Source organism: Pavona decussata, unplaced genomic scaffold (genome assembly GCF_977016875.1).
Source record: "Pavona decussata unplaced genomic scaffold, jaPavDecu1.1 SCAFFOLD_254, whole genome shotgun sequence".
Taxonomy (NCBI): domain Eukaryota; kingdom Metazoa; phylum Cnidaria; class Anthozoa; order Scleractinia; family Agariciidae; genus Pavona; species Pavona decussata.
The window spans coordinates 6,664,020-6,677,500 of NW_028145657.1; the positions used below are offsets into that span (position 1 = coordinate 6,664,020).

Sequence of the window (13,481 nt, forward strand, 5' to 3'; positions counted from 1 at the left end):
GTCCGTATCAGCGTTTTACAGAGTCCCGTAGGAATATATATAGAGAGAAAGTTAGTGTCACCCCATTGGTTAAAATTGAAGTCCTCTTATGGTGCTTTATATTAGTATTGCATTGTACTGTATAAAAATGGTAAACCCCTTGATGTACAAGGATTTGACTCAAATAAACCGCTCTTCTCGAAGAGGCATCCCGTATTCTCCTTTTGGTCTTTTTGGAAGTGAATTAATTTGAAACCTAGTATCCAATATACAGCGAACAGCATGCAGAGTCACCCGCATGCCTGCATTTCAATCAGCAGAAAGGGGAGGAGAGGGGATGGGTTGCAGAGATAAATGATCACCGTCAAATCCACGGCTATGGAACTACATAGTGACAATTTTGAGTAAGAGAGCTCGAGGATGCTCATCCTCTCTTGGTCTGAAGTTTTAGAGAAATTAAACTAAAGATCCAAAGGGAGAAGCTGCAACGGTAAGAACACTCGTTCACATCTAAATGGCCCTGACCTTAATGTCATATGCAGGGATGGCGCAGTGGTGAGAGCACTCGGGTTCGATTCCTGGAGTTGACGACAAAGCTGGGTTGAGTTTGTTGTTGGTTCTCGTCCCTGCTCCGAGGGTTTTTCTCCGGGTACTCCGGTTTTCCACCCTCCACAAAAACTATCATTTCCAAATTCCAATTCGACCTGGATACAGTGGACGAATAGCCACTCTGTGGATGTGACACTGAAATTCCCATTTATTTAAATTTTATTTATTTATTATATGCCGTCAGTACTCGCTCCGAGAAATTTTCATGCGGTAGTACAGTTTTCCTTTCTTCTCAAAAATAACCTGTCCAATTACTTTTCGATTATAAAACCGTCAAAGTGGCATATCCATGAACGTGGCTCGCTTCTTCAGAACTATTTACATCCAGTTACCGCATCATACGACGTTATCATTTTATTTCATTTAATTTTGCTCACCCCGTAAAATTTAATTTAACCCAATGCAAATACTTTCTGGAAACTCGACTCAGCTAGACGAACGTATTTCAAACTGTTATAATTGCAGATCATTCTTCACAGACATATTTGGTTCAAATAACAATTGACAGTTCCTGACGGGTGCAATTAATTAGGCTCTGTAGTCACGATAACTTCCAGTTTCAAAACTAATTCCATTTCACAACTTCTATAAAAATATAAAATAAATGTGGTTAAAAAATTTGCGACAACAAAGAGTGATATTTATTCATTTTTTATTACTTTCATTTCATTTATTAACGGACGAAAACAACAATCTTGATCAGAGCAGCTGTCTGCCTTAAGCGAACAGGCTCTTTCTTCCCAAACAAATTAATGATGGTGAACTAAGTATCAAAAACCGGGAAAAGACTTTCGAACGATGACAAGATAGTTTTAGGAACATCAGATATAACTTTGAGAGAAGCAAACTTTTTAAAATAAAAGGAATACTGAGACACTTAATTGTTGTCTTTTAGAAAAAATAGACACAAATCTTTCCAGGGAGAAAAAAAATTTGGTAGGCAAAACAATGGGCTAATTTGCGTTTTTCATAACGATGCCAACTGACCACTACCGATATCTACGGTGCACGCACTGAAAGTCACGCAAATTGTCATTTGTCATTTGAAAGCTGTTTGTGAGAGGTTCCAAACATGGGGTTATTAGAAAACAGCTCCAAAACAAACTCCACGAAATCGTTTTTTTTTTAACCCCTCATAAAAGTTGTTTTTCGTCAATGTCAAATACAATTTGGAAGTTTTGCTTTTGTTATCTTGACAATAGGTAACCCTTTACAATTACTATGTAACAGAACCTCCTTAATCAGCCCTTTTGATAACAGGGTGTTCGTAACCTTGCATTTACCGGAAACCTCTAAATCGTGTTCCCTACAGGAGACCTCTTTTGGTATTATATAAGTGAAAAATAATTGCTTCCGCGCGATAAAGCTTTTAGATAAGACTGCAAATTGCAAAAAGCTAATAAGTGTTTTTCCTAGTTTTAAGATACGATCTCTTATATAGGTTCCTAGCACTATCTGACGTCGCTATGTCTTCAATGTATGTATTGAGAGCTACTATGAGAAGCTTTAACCTTGTAGCCTGACAACAATGAAATTTGAGTAGCCATAACTCAAGGTGCATTTTCATGTTTATCTTCATTACCAAATGAAATGGAAATTCAACTAGACTTCAAAAATTAATTCTGGCCGGTCGCTATAGTCGAAAATCAGCCATTAAAGAAACAGACAACATCAGTAGATCGAAATGTTAATTAACGAGTTGTAATGAATATTTAACTCTTTCATTTCAGCAAATGATTTGAAGCCTAATTTCAAACTGAGCTAGCAGGTGAGTTTTAGTTAGTAGTTTTTTCATAAGTCACGGGCGACTAGCTGCTTAGCTTCGAAACAAAGTACAAGATAAACCAAGTAAAAGACAAGACTAGATTATTGAACCGCTGCTGAGGTTTTAAACGACGGGTAAAGAAAAGAAAAGAAAAGAAAACTCTTTCGAGCATTAACACAAGAAGGTGACGAACTCGTGTTCAATCAGGTAATTTGAAATCAACTTTTCACTGACCCACGTATATTTTAATAAGATACATTTTCAGTATCAGCTAATGAAGAGGCTTTTTTATATAGAAATAGAGTAATCTTTGGTTTTCTTTGAAGCTCACTAAGGTGATCCTTTTGTGAATAATATTTTCCCGTCGCTGGTGGCTTCTTCGAATAAACCGCTTGGCTGCATGCACTCCATTCCCCAGCTAAGAAAGCTCTCTCCTCTTTCCCCCTCCCGCCCCCCACCCCCAAGAGAGCTTGCTCGCAGGCTAGAAAGAAATGTATTCTTTCAACTGATCATGAGGCGCCTCAAAAGATAATAATGAGATTAAATAGAAAAGTAATGCATATAGTTTCGTTGTATACAGGTAGCTTAAGAAAGCAAAACACCTTCATTCATTCATTCATTCATTCATTCATTCATTCATTCATTCATTCATTCATTCATTCATTCATTCATTCATTCATTCATTCATTCATTCATTCATTCATTCATTCATTCATTCCTTCCTTCCTTCCTTCATTCATTCATTCATTTGTTCATTCATTCCTTCCTTTCTTCCTTCCTTCATTCATTTATGACTTAATTCATTTATGACGTAATTAATTAATTCATTAATTCATTCATTCATTCATTCATTCATTCATTCGTTCATTCATTTATTTCTTCCTTCCTTCCTTTCTTCCTTCCTTCCTTCCTTCCTTCCTTCATTCATTCATTCATTCATTTATTCCTTCCTTCCTTCCTTCCTTCCTTCCTTCCTTCCTTCATTCATTCATTCATTCATTCATTCATTTATTCATTCATTTATTCATTCATTCATTCATTCATTCATTCATTCATTCATTCATTCATTCATTCATTCATTCATTCCTTCCTTCCTACCTTCATTCATTCATTCATTCATTCATTCATTCATTCATTCATTCATTCATTTATTCATGCATTCATTCATTCGTTCGTTCGTTCGTCCTTTCGTTCATTCATTCATTCATTCATTCATTAATTCATTCATTCATTCCTTCCTTCCTTCCTTCCTTCCTTCCTTCTTTCCTTCCTTCCTTCCTTCCTTCCTTCCTTCCTTCCTTCCTTCCTTCCTTCCTTCCTTCCTTTCTTCCTTCCTTCCTTCCTTCCTTCCTTTCTTCCTTCCTTCCGTCCTTCCTTCCTTCCTTCCTTCCTTCCTTCATTCATTCATTGTTCCGCGCGATTTCGCAGGATAATTGCTAATTGTAAGAAGAAGTAGCGAGTTGAAAGCACTTGCATGGTCGCCATGACTGATTTCAGTTTCTCAACTGAACAAATGTCAATCCTTTCCGAGTTTTTAGCTTTGACACAAATAATCCGGCTTTTGCTGATTCCTGTAAGAAACACGAAAACTAACGTTTAGGAATTCCCTTTCTAGCTGCTGCACTTGATTTCCATGTATTTGTGGTACAAACAACCCGGTTTAAACAGTCGAACTCCAAAGAACTTGAAAGAAGTCGTTGTTTTTGGACACAAAATTAAGAAACCAACGGAATGTAGAACTGGCGTGTTCAGCCAGCCTCCATTGTAACAAATCAGCATTCAAAAAAAAAATTGCCCTCTGCATTGCATTGTTATTGTCTGGGCAGTTTGCTGCATATGCATTAAAAATATAACTGCAGAAAGGATGAGGAACTGGTAAGGTTATTACGTTCATACACTAAGCAGATTTTTATAAATGCTTGGAAAAAAAATTGGAGCTCCGCTTCTAGGCTTGGCTAAATATATATATTATTTGTTTGCAATAATTTGTTTTTATAGGACGAGGTGAATGTACATGTTTCTGTTACGAATTATTATACATTTGATTATCAGGTCTGTGTTTGGAATGAGAAATTATCGTTTCAATAAAGAGAAATATCAGGTCTGCGTTTTACATGTCCGCGTTTTACAAATCTACGTTTTACAAGTCCGTGGTTTACTAATCCAGTCCACTCCAGTCCAGTCCGCGAAAGAATATCCACGCGCCGGGCTCTCTCCTTTCTTTCTCGAGCCAGACCGCGCTCCGCTCGCCCGGCTCACCGATTTTCTCTTCGCCCTATATGCCCCACTTGGGAGCCTGTTCACAGTCTAAATAGAATTGGTACTGCTCTCATTACTCTTATTAAGTTTAACGTATCAAGGGAATATTGGACATAATTTTTAGAAACACTTGTCTACCAACTTTTACAGACGGGAACAGTTCGATACTTTTCAAGATGTATGATTAAATCGCTCATTATAAATGCAAGAGCTTTATCTACATGTATATAAATCTCACTTTTCAGGAAAATGGAGCGAAACATTTAGGGGATTGGTAATGACCTAATAAAAATAAAACTCGCTGTTGCCGACGTTCTTGGCAGTCCAGATTTGAGTTTTCATATGTTGGGAATGATCGCCGACCATCGCAGAAATCTGGGACGTGTCGTTAAAAATAGAAACACTCCCGATTTTCCAGATTTCAGTCTGCGACCATCCCAAGGACTAGACGATCGGGGATGTCTACGATTTCCAGTTTTCATTAGTGGGACGGTCGGGAAACAGTGAAATTAACCCCCGATCGTCTGGGATTTTCCTGACATATGAAAACTGACTCTAAAGGCCTAGTTTATGTAAATACCATGTTTTTAATTAAATTTTGGTCAATCTCAGCCACAACGTTCTTATAAAAATGAGTTCGCTAAAAAATTCGACTTTTTAAGAAGAAACCTTTCAGTAACAAGTAAACGTTCTGACTTGTCTTTATGTTTTTCAATTAGGAAGAAACATTTAGTAGAACAAAATTACATTCTAACTTATTATGTTTAATTTATCAAGAAATTCAAGATAAAGTTATCAGGTATCGAATGTTGAGAAATCCAGACACGGAATTTTAATGTGGTCTAAGCCACCCAAATTTTTGTTATGTTTTATAACTAAAGTAAAACACTATTTTGGTTTATCTCGAAAGCAAAATGTTTTGAAAAAGGAAATTCAACGTGTTTTCTCCCAAAACACGTCGCTGTTGCTGTGCTCCCAACGGGGAACCATGAAATTCATAAACCATTTCCGGAAAATGAAATTAGTTTATTTCCTCTTTTGCGGGAGCTTTACATACATGTGCGGAAAAAAATTATTCGACATAAAGCTTAGTAGATCTTATCAATTTTTTGTCTCGCTCTCTTTTATTCACCAGGGTAACAACAGCCGATATCTTCCAGATGAAACCTGGCAAAACAACTTTCCCTTTCAAACACGATTCCTGTTTTATCCTCACAAAGAACTTTCATTTAACAAAGTTTGCTTTAGAAATACTTTTTAATTACTGTGTTTGTTTTCCTTTTTCCGTCAACTGAAATATCCCTATGCTATTATTTTTGTTTATTTTTAACTATCTATGCTGCAAGTAACTCCTAGAATTTACGTTTATTAATTGGAAAGTTACAAAAAAAGATCCAGGTCACATAAATAGAAAACAATAACAACAAAAACAAAAAGGAAACAAGACAATAACAAAATAAAATAGCAGGATAGAGTCTGGGTAAAATGTCCACGCAATAAGGACTTCTGTTGGCAAATAGCCGGTCGTCGTCTGAAAAGCACATCATTTGTAACTGAGACCTTCACCTCTCCAAGCCGAAGTGACTATATGAATAAGTGTTTGTTTTACATTTGCGTTAATCAGTTGTGTCGCAGACATGTTTTGACAAAGATGTTTTCCGCAGATTTTCTGTGTAAATATATTTCAATTTTCTTTTCTTAAAACCTTTTTATTTAATTCCAAGGCAATCGATTCTTTTTAACTGCGAGTGCTCTTCAGTCTCCATTAAAAACGTTCATTTGAGCAACTCGAAGTATAAATAGACATTTCGATACATGGAATTTGGGTTCGAAGAGTTTTTATTGCATAACCGATGTACACTGGATTATAGTGTGTTCACTAAAAACAGTATCTGGAGGGATTTGCAAGATTAAATCGAGTAAAAGGAGCTTGACTCCTCTCTTAAAATGGATTTCTATCCAAAAATAAACAGCATTATCTCAAGGCCAAAGGTTTATGACGAACATTTAACCCAAATGGCTTTTAGCAGATTTAAATCGGAGACGTTTCGAAGTGCTAAATGATATCCAGTTTGGGCGTTTCAAAGGAAACATTGAAATAATAAAAAAAAAGGCCTTTGTAGATTAACCCAAATATTTTAGGGGAAAAAGCACTTGGGAACTAAAAATAGATATATTTCTGTAGCGTCAACAGTGTTCAGTTTCATGTCGGAGAGACTGTTGATAAGAGCACACTATACGGATTGATCATTGTGGAGAATTCTCACTGCGGGCAACTGAGCTAAATTGAGGTTTGTTAAATTGAAATTGAGAGTTCCTTAACTGTGATGATTTATGCCCATTATTTTACAATTTATTTTCTAAAATTTATGCTCCTCTTTTGCGGTCTAGGTATATTTAAGACCCATGGCGGTAGTCTTAAAGATGTTGATGTTATGATTATAGCGTAGTTATCAGCACAGGATACTGAAAGTTTCTTCTTTTTTGTCGTGGATTCAGTTCCTGTCTACATGATTTGGTATTAAAGCATGGTATTTTATTTAAATATTCTTTAGATCTGCACTATTTATTTATTTTTTTACAATTTTTAAAAAATTCGCCCCTATGGCCTAAACTGATGTTTATAAAACATCTGAATTTTTTCGTAGTGTACTTGCCTTTATCCGTTTTAACGGGCGTTCATCTTGAGAAATTAGTTTATTTTCCAGTGCTATAGTTGTTATGAGGAAACGGTACCCGGTGCTGTTGGTTTTTGTTGTTGTTGTTGTTGTTGTTGTTGTTGTTGTTTTTGAAAGAAATAATTCCATTAACTTAGTTTTGATCTTTACTAACAGTCGATGCAGCTGTAAAAGAGCAGCGCTTTGACTCGAAGGCTGTTGCTGCCAACAATAAGTATCATGGAGAAGCATTAATTAGCTTCGGCTTGTGATTGATGCTAAACCTCTTCCAAGCTTTTATCACTTATGTTTTGGTTCGATATATGTCACTATCAGGGACAGCCAAACAGAACATTTAAGCATTAAAATGCTGTCTCCTGTGTTCCCTGACGGTTTTGTGTCCGTTTACAGCATTTTTATGTAAGCTTATACAATTTGATCTGTTCAGATGTTTTAGCTCAAAAACTGAGTGGGTGAAAGGTTAAGAGGACGGCATCTTATTCCTCAAATTTAGAAGCTGAGGCTTTACTAAAAAGGTAGCTGACCTTTTCCCGAATTAGTTTTCCAGTGTCACGAATCAAATTTTGATCTGACCATTTGGCCGAAGAAAACTTTAGATTACGAGATGCCTCATAGCAAATTAGGTCTAAGAGGTTCATTTAAAGGCTGGTTTCCATATGATCGCGGATCGCAGATCGCAGATCGCAGATCGCAATAAGGTCTGCGATCGTCTGCGATCCTGCAATCGTGATCGCAGACGATCGCAGAAGATAGAACCATGTTCTATCTAAAGGCTGGTTTCCATATGATTGCGGATCGCAGATCGCAGATCGCAGATCGCAATAAGGTCTGCGATCGTCTGCGATCATATGGAAACTACTTCTGCGATAGTCTGCGATCCTGCGGTCGTGATCGCAGACGATCGCAGAAGATAGAACCATGTTCTATCTCCTGCGATCGTCTGCGATCAATTGCGATTGTTTGCGATCTGCGATCTGCGATCCGCGATCATATGGAAACCAGCCTTTAGATACAACATGGTTCTATCTTCTGCGATCGTCTGCGATCACGATCGCAGGATCGCAGACGATCGCAGAAGTAGTTTCCATATGATCGCAGACGATCGCAGACCTTATTGCGATCTGCGATCTGCGATCATATGGAAATCAGCCTTTAGGCTCTTTGAGGTGAAGTGAAGACACGGCAAATTTACAAATGTCTGTAAAATGTAGCCATTTCACACTGATTTCAAAATTCTCAGTATTGAAACAATAACAATTATTCGTGTACATGTAGCCTTCAAATATAACAGAGGCTAGCTGCAAAGCAACGTGACTTATCTAGTACTGCGTATCATGATACTAATATCAAATGGAATTAATTTTGCTTTTTTAATCAACTTGAAAACTGCTGTCATCAGTCAGGCTGGTTTTAAGCTGACTTATTTCCACAAGTCTGTTCACAATTTCGAATGCTGTTCATCCGTCTATTCAATTGTTGATGTATGTTAGTTGCTAGTTCCGTTAAGTAAAAAGGCTGGGGGCTGAAAAACAAGCTAATCAGAAAAAAAAACAGAGGAAATATAAATGGAAAGTTGTATTACTTTTATTATCATAATGCTACGTTCTGTTGTTTTTCTTTGTATTCGCGGCCCTGAATTTCTCTGCCAAAAAAGATAAACTTTTCACTTACTCAACATTAATCGTTGCATTTTATTTTTCAGGGTCAGGTCTGACTGAAAGCTCATAAAAAAGGCCTTCTAAATGGATTTCACTAAATATTGGAACATTTTCTGGACACTAACATTTAGTTTCACAGCGATCGTGGTTACTATAGGCAACCTTGTTACCATCGCAATATTTCTGAACCGGAAACTCAGAACCCGTCCTCATTTCCTGCTAATCAGTTTGGCCATCGCCGATCTTATGGTTGGGACTCTTGCAGTACCTCTTTACGTTGCTGTTGGCATTCATCCAACTCAACTCCTCCTCATACTTTCATTCCAGTGTGTGGACATTTTCACTGGTATATTATCAATCTTCACGCTCGCCAGTATTTCCATGGAGAGGATGCACGCTATTTTATGGCCTCTGCGTCATCGCACGCTGTCGCTACGTTTCTATACTTTAGTCATCGGTATTCCATGGTTCTTAGGTCTCCTTGGGATCTTGGCGAGAGTGCTACTTCATTTCTTCATCATCTCAAAAATGGCTTTTGTCGTGGCTATAGTAGCCTCTCTGACAACACCTCTTCTATTTACCTGTGTGGCGTACTTTTTAATCTGGAAAAAAGAAAGGTCTCGGCTTCAGGTTGCTCTGCAAGTAAGTCGCGATGAAAAATTGGCAAAAACCTTGTTCTTAATTACCGGTGCATTTGTGCTGACCTGGCTGCCGTTTCAAGTTATTAACATTGTCGTTTCATTTTGTGTTCAATGTCAGAGATGGCCGTTCATTGTGTTTCATATCATGAAGCTGCTCCAGTTCAGTAACTCTTTTATAAATGTTATCATTTACCCGCTGCGAATTGAGGAATACAGAGAGGCCCTCTTGAAGATTTTCCACTGTAAAAAGAATGCTAATGGTCAAAACTTGGGACAAAGGATGTCCGTTCAAGCCGAAGAAGTAGATCTCAAGCCCATCCCGTCTTTTTGTAGAGAATAAAAAATAACAATCATGCAGAGAGTACGAAGACATTACTACCGTGAAAAAAGTTTAATTATAATAAACTTTGGTCCACTCTTGCTTCGAAGATTTCCAAGAATTATTAATGGTTTGAAAAGCCATATCAAACTCTCGAAAGAGTGTTTCATCCGATTTCCAACCACCTCGAAGTTGTTTTAAACCCAACCCATTGAAACTTTTGTCCTCTATGTTATAAACACTATGTTATTAAAACTATCGAGGCATTTCGTAATAGTCAGCGGCCCGGCCAGGAGTAAAAACACTCACCCGTAAGCAAAACAAACAAACAAACAAACAAACAATTCACCTGTCTCTTAGCGTACAAAGCAGACAAAACGAGAAATGTTGATTGTTATATACATGTAAAGTTTAATCCAAACAAACAACAATTAAACCAAATATTAGGCATCAATAATTTTGATTCACCTGCACGGTGAAGCTTTCTACCGCTTAAAAGTTTCACGATTACAGATAAATAAAAACAGTCCTGTAAAAATAGCAAACCGTGGGTCCAAAGAAGGAACTTGCAGAGTAATTTCTGCCACTGAATTAGACCTGCTCCTTTGTCCCATCAAAAGGGCGCTGTTATTTAACAATTATTCCATGAGCGCGCGTTGGATATGAGATGGTGAATAGCCAACGAGGCGCGAAGCGCCGAGTTGGCTGTAACCAATCTCATATCCAACAAGCGCGAATGGAATACGTGTTTTATTAAATTCTCCCCGTTTGGATATTGATGTTGAAGTTAAAAGAATTTTATTTTAAGTAAATATTTCTTTTAAATTAAAACGACCGGATGTTGAGGCAACTTCCGAACAAGGCGCTCGAAACTTAATGATCACATGACACGCGCAGCTCATTGCGAACGGAGTTGAATGAAAAATGCAAAGCAAAGAAGATCGGACACAGTCGGACATCTCAAATTTAACAAACGTTCAAGTGTACGAGTAACGACCTTTCTGAGACAAGCATTCAAGTGCTTTTGAAGTTCCAGCTAACTGAGAAGCGTAATAGTTGTGCACATTTGAGCAAATGTTTTGCTGTGTGGTGCCAAGCGAAGGAAGGGATCAAGGACGGCTTTTTTATGCTGAACTGAATTCCTCGCAGACGTTTTAAAACCCTTAGGGCAAGCCGAGTCCAAGTGTCGAGGTACAACCTCACTGAGACAAGCATTCAGTGCAAGTTTTTAAACTTCAAGCTTATCGAGAAGCGTAAGAGCTGTGCAAATTTGTGCAAATGTTTTGCTGAGTGGTGCCGAGCGATGGAAACGAACATTATGGCCGCCGCTCGTACAAATTTCATGGATGAACTTTTGTAACTGGAGTCCTCGTAAATGCATAGAAATAGAAAGGCAGGCATTAAGCTCTTCTTGAGAAATTTCTTCGATCGGTTTTAACCTCTTACTGCCAAGATTTGCAAGCCATCCTGAAATTTTTCAAGGTAACCAGTTTTTATTGTTGTTGTTGTTATGTGATCTAAATCGTAAAATCGTGCAATTTTTCTGATTTTAAAGGAAACTTCGGAGATACGTACCATTAAATTGTGTCTTGCCGAACTTTGTGGCTTTTATTGTTGTCATTGTCTGGTATTTCTTTTCTTTTCTTTTTTTTTCTCGATTTTTTCGAAGAAACTTTCGCTTTCCCGCTGAAAAAAGTTTTTAGCTTAGCGACGCCTGGGGCAATCGTTTTCCATATAAGGTCAAACTACGGTATATGAGCTGATAACCGGGATTTAGTGAACCAATTAGAACGCTAGAAATGCAATATCCGAGGCTGAGAATTTAATCAGTTATTGTTCGGTTATCGTTCGTTGGAAGAAGCCGTAGCGAGGTGAAAGCAACTTGGTCGTGGCCATGAATGACTTCATTTTTTCAACCAAACAAATCCGATCAAGTTTTTAGCTTTTGACACAAATAACCTCTTGCTGTTTCTTATAAGAAACGAATTCACCTTAAGGAATTTCCTTTTTAGCTGTAGCACTTGATTTCCAAGTATTTTTGGCACAAACTTTCCGGCTTAAATGTACAAACTTCAAAGAACCTGGAAGAAGTCGTTGTTGTTGCGGCACAAAATGCAGAAACCAACAAAATGTAGAAATGGCGTGCTCTGCCTTGTGCTCAATCAATCAAAAGCAAGTATTTTCGCCGCTCGACCAATCAGGAGTGAGTAATTTTGCCCTCGGTAAAAGGAAAATTAAGAAAAAAAATGCCATCTGTTTCGACCAATCAGCATTGATTAATTTTGTTCTCTATGTTATTAAGATATAATAGTACGTAAAGAGGTGATGGATAAATAGTGTGATTAACATACAGGCTATGAGAATTTAGGAAATAATCGCTAGAGAAAGTGTCTTGATGTTTGAACAAATTCTCTTAGCAAGTACCATGAGGAGAACAGTGATGAGAATTTACAAGTTGATGCCGGGAGCTTAAATACTTCGAAAAGCTTTCCTGAGTTACTCCAGAAACTGCTCTTTCTCATTCACTGACACCTGTTTTTCAGGACCTTGTTATCGCTACAAGCGAAGAAAGAATATTTTTCCATTACAACTGCGGAACTGATTAAAAATTATATAACTTTTTTTTTCAAGAGAGGGGCAAAACAACTTATCGTTGCATGGTGAGTATACCGTGGAATTCCTACGTATAACATGAATGGATAAAAAAATTATAAAGGAAAATAGATGATGGAGTGCTATGTGTGCGATATCTATTCCGATTTGTTAAAAACTGTATCAGTGGATAATATATGCAAATCCAGAGTTTTGATGGGCTTAGCGCCCATGAGATATTTTACAATTATTCCACGAGCGCGTGTTGGATATGAGATGACAAATAGCCAACGAGGCGCGTAGCGCCGAGTTGGCTATAATCATCTCATATCCAACAAGCGCGAGTGGAATAATTGTTTTATTAAAAACAATCACGAAAAATTGCTAGATCTTACTGATTTCGCTGCGCAAGAACAACCAGCAGACGATTTAATGGTCGCCATTTCTCAGCCATGGTATAATCGCTCATACACCATGGCCGCTAAGCCAATCAAATCCCTCGAATTGCATTATACAATGATTCAGTTTTTAATAATTAACATTCTTAAAAAATGAAAATCAGCAAGATCTTACTGATCTTGGCTGTTTTTAATATAAGTAAAAGATTATTGTAGCCAACTCGGCGCTACGTGCCTCGTTGGCTATCTATCATCTCTCATCCAACGCGCGCTCATGGAATAATTGTTAAATATCTATACGTTGTACAGTTTATGTGATATCGTACACTAAGTGAAGGCTAGCAAAAACAACAACAGCAAAGCAAAGTTTCCATCGCTTAATGATTATCATCAGTTGTAAGCAGAAATCAAATAAGGAAAATCTGAATTTTTAATAAATATAAAGTTGTACAACGGCAGCGATAAAATGACCCATGAAGTAAAAATTCATTGTTTATAGCATAACATCTTCCTTTTAATTAAAATTATTTAAGAGAAACGTGCTATTTTTTTTCTCGCCGCTGATGTTTAATGAAATTAGGCT

The 13,481-nt window shown here is 37.4% G+C and overlaps 1 protein-coding gene across 3 annotated transcripts; it reads left to right on the forward strand.

The window, feature by feature from the left end:
- The first annotated feature begins 2,317 nt into the window (after positions 1-2,317).
- Positions 2,318-10,163, forward strand: LOC146456845 (adenosine receptor A3-like). 3 transcript variants are annotated; one of them, XM_085092904.1, is made up of 2 exons: positions 2,318-2,356; positions 8,993-10,163. In XM_085092904.1, the coding sequence occupies exon 2, from the start codon at positions 9,033-9,035 to the stop codon at positions 9,927-9,929; it is 897 nt and encodes a 298-aa protein (XP_084949030.1). In that variant the 5' UTR covers positions 2,318-2,356; positions 8,993-9,032; the 3' UTR covers positions 9,930-10,163. The 3 variants fall into 3 exon arrangements, with proteins under 3 accessions (XP_084949030.1, XP_084949028.1, XP_084949029.1); XM_085092902.1 differs by lacking the exon at positions 2,318-2,356 and adding an exon at positions 2,416-2,560; XM_085092903.1 differs by lacking the exon at positions 2,318-2,356 and adding an exon at positions 6,837-6,903.
- The last annotated feature ends 3,318 nt before the right edge of the window (positions 10,164-13,481 follow it).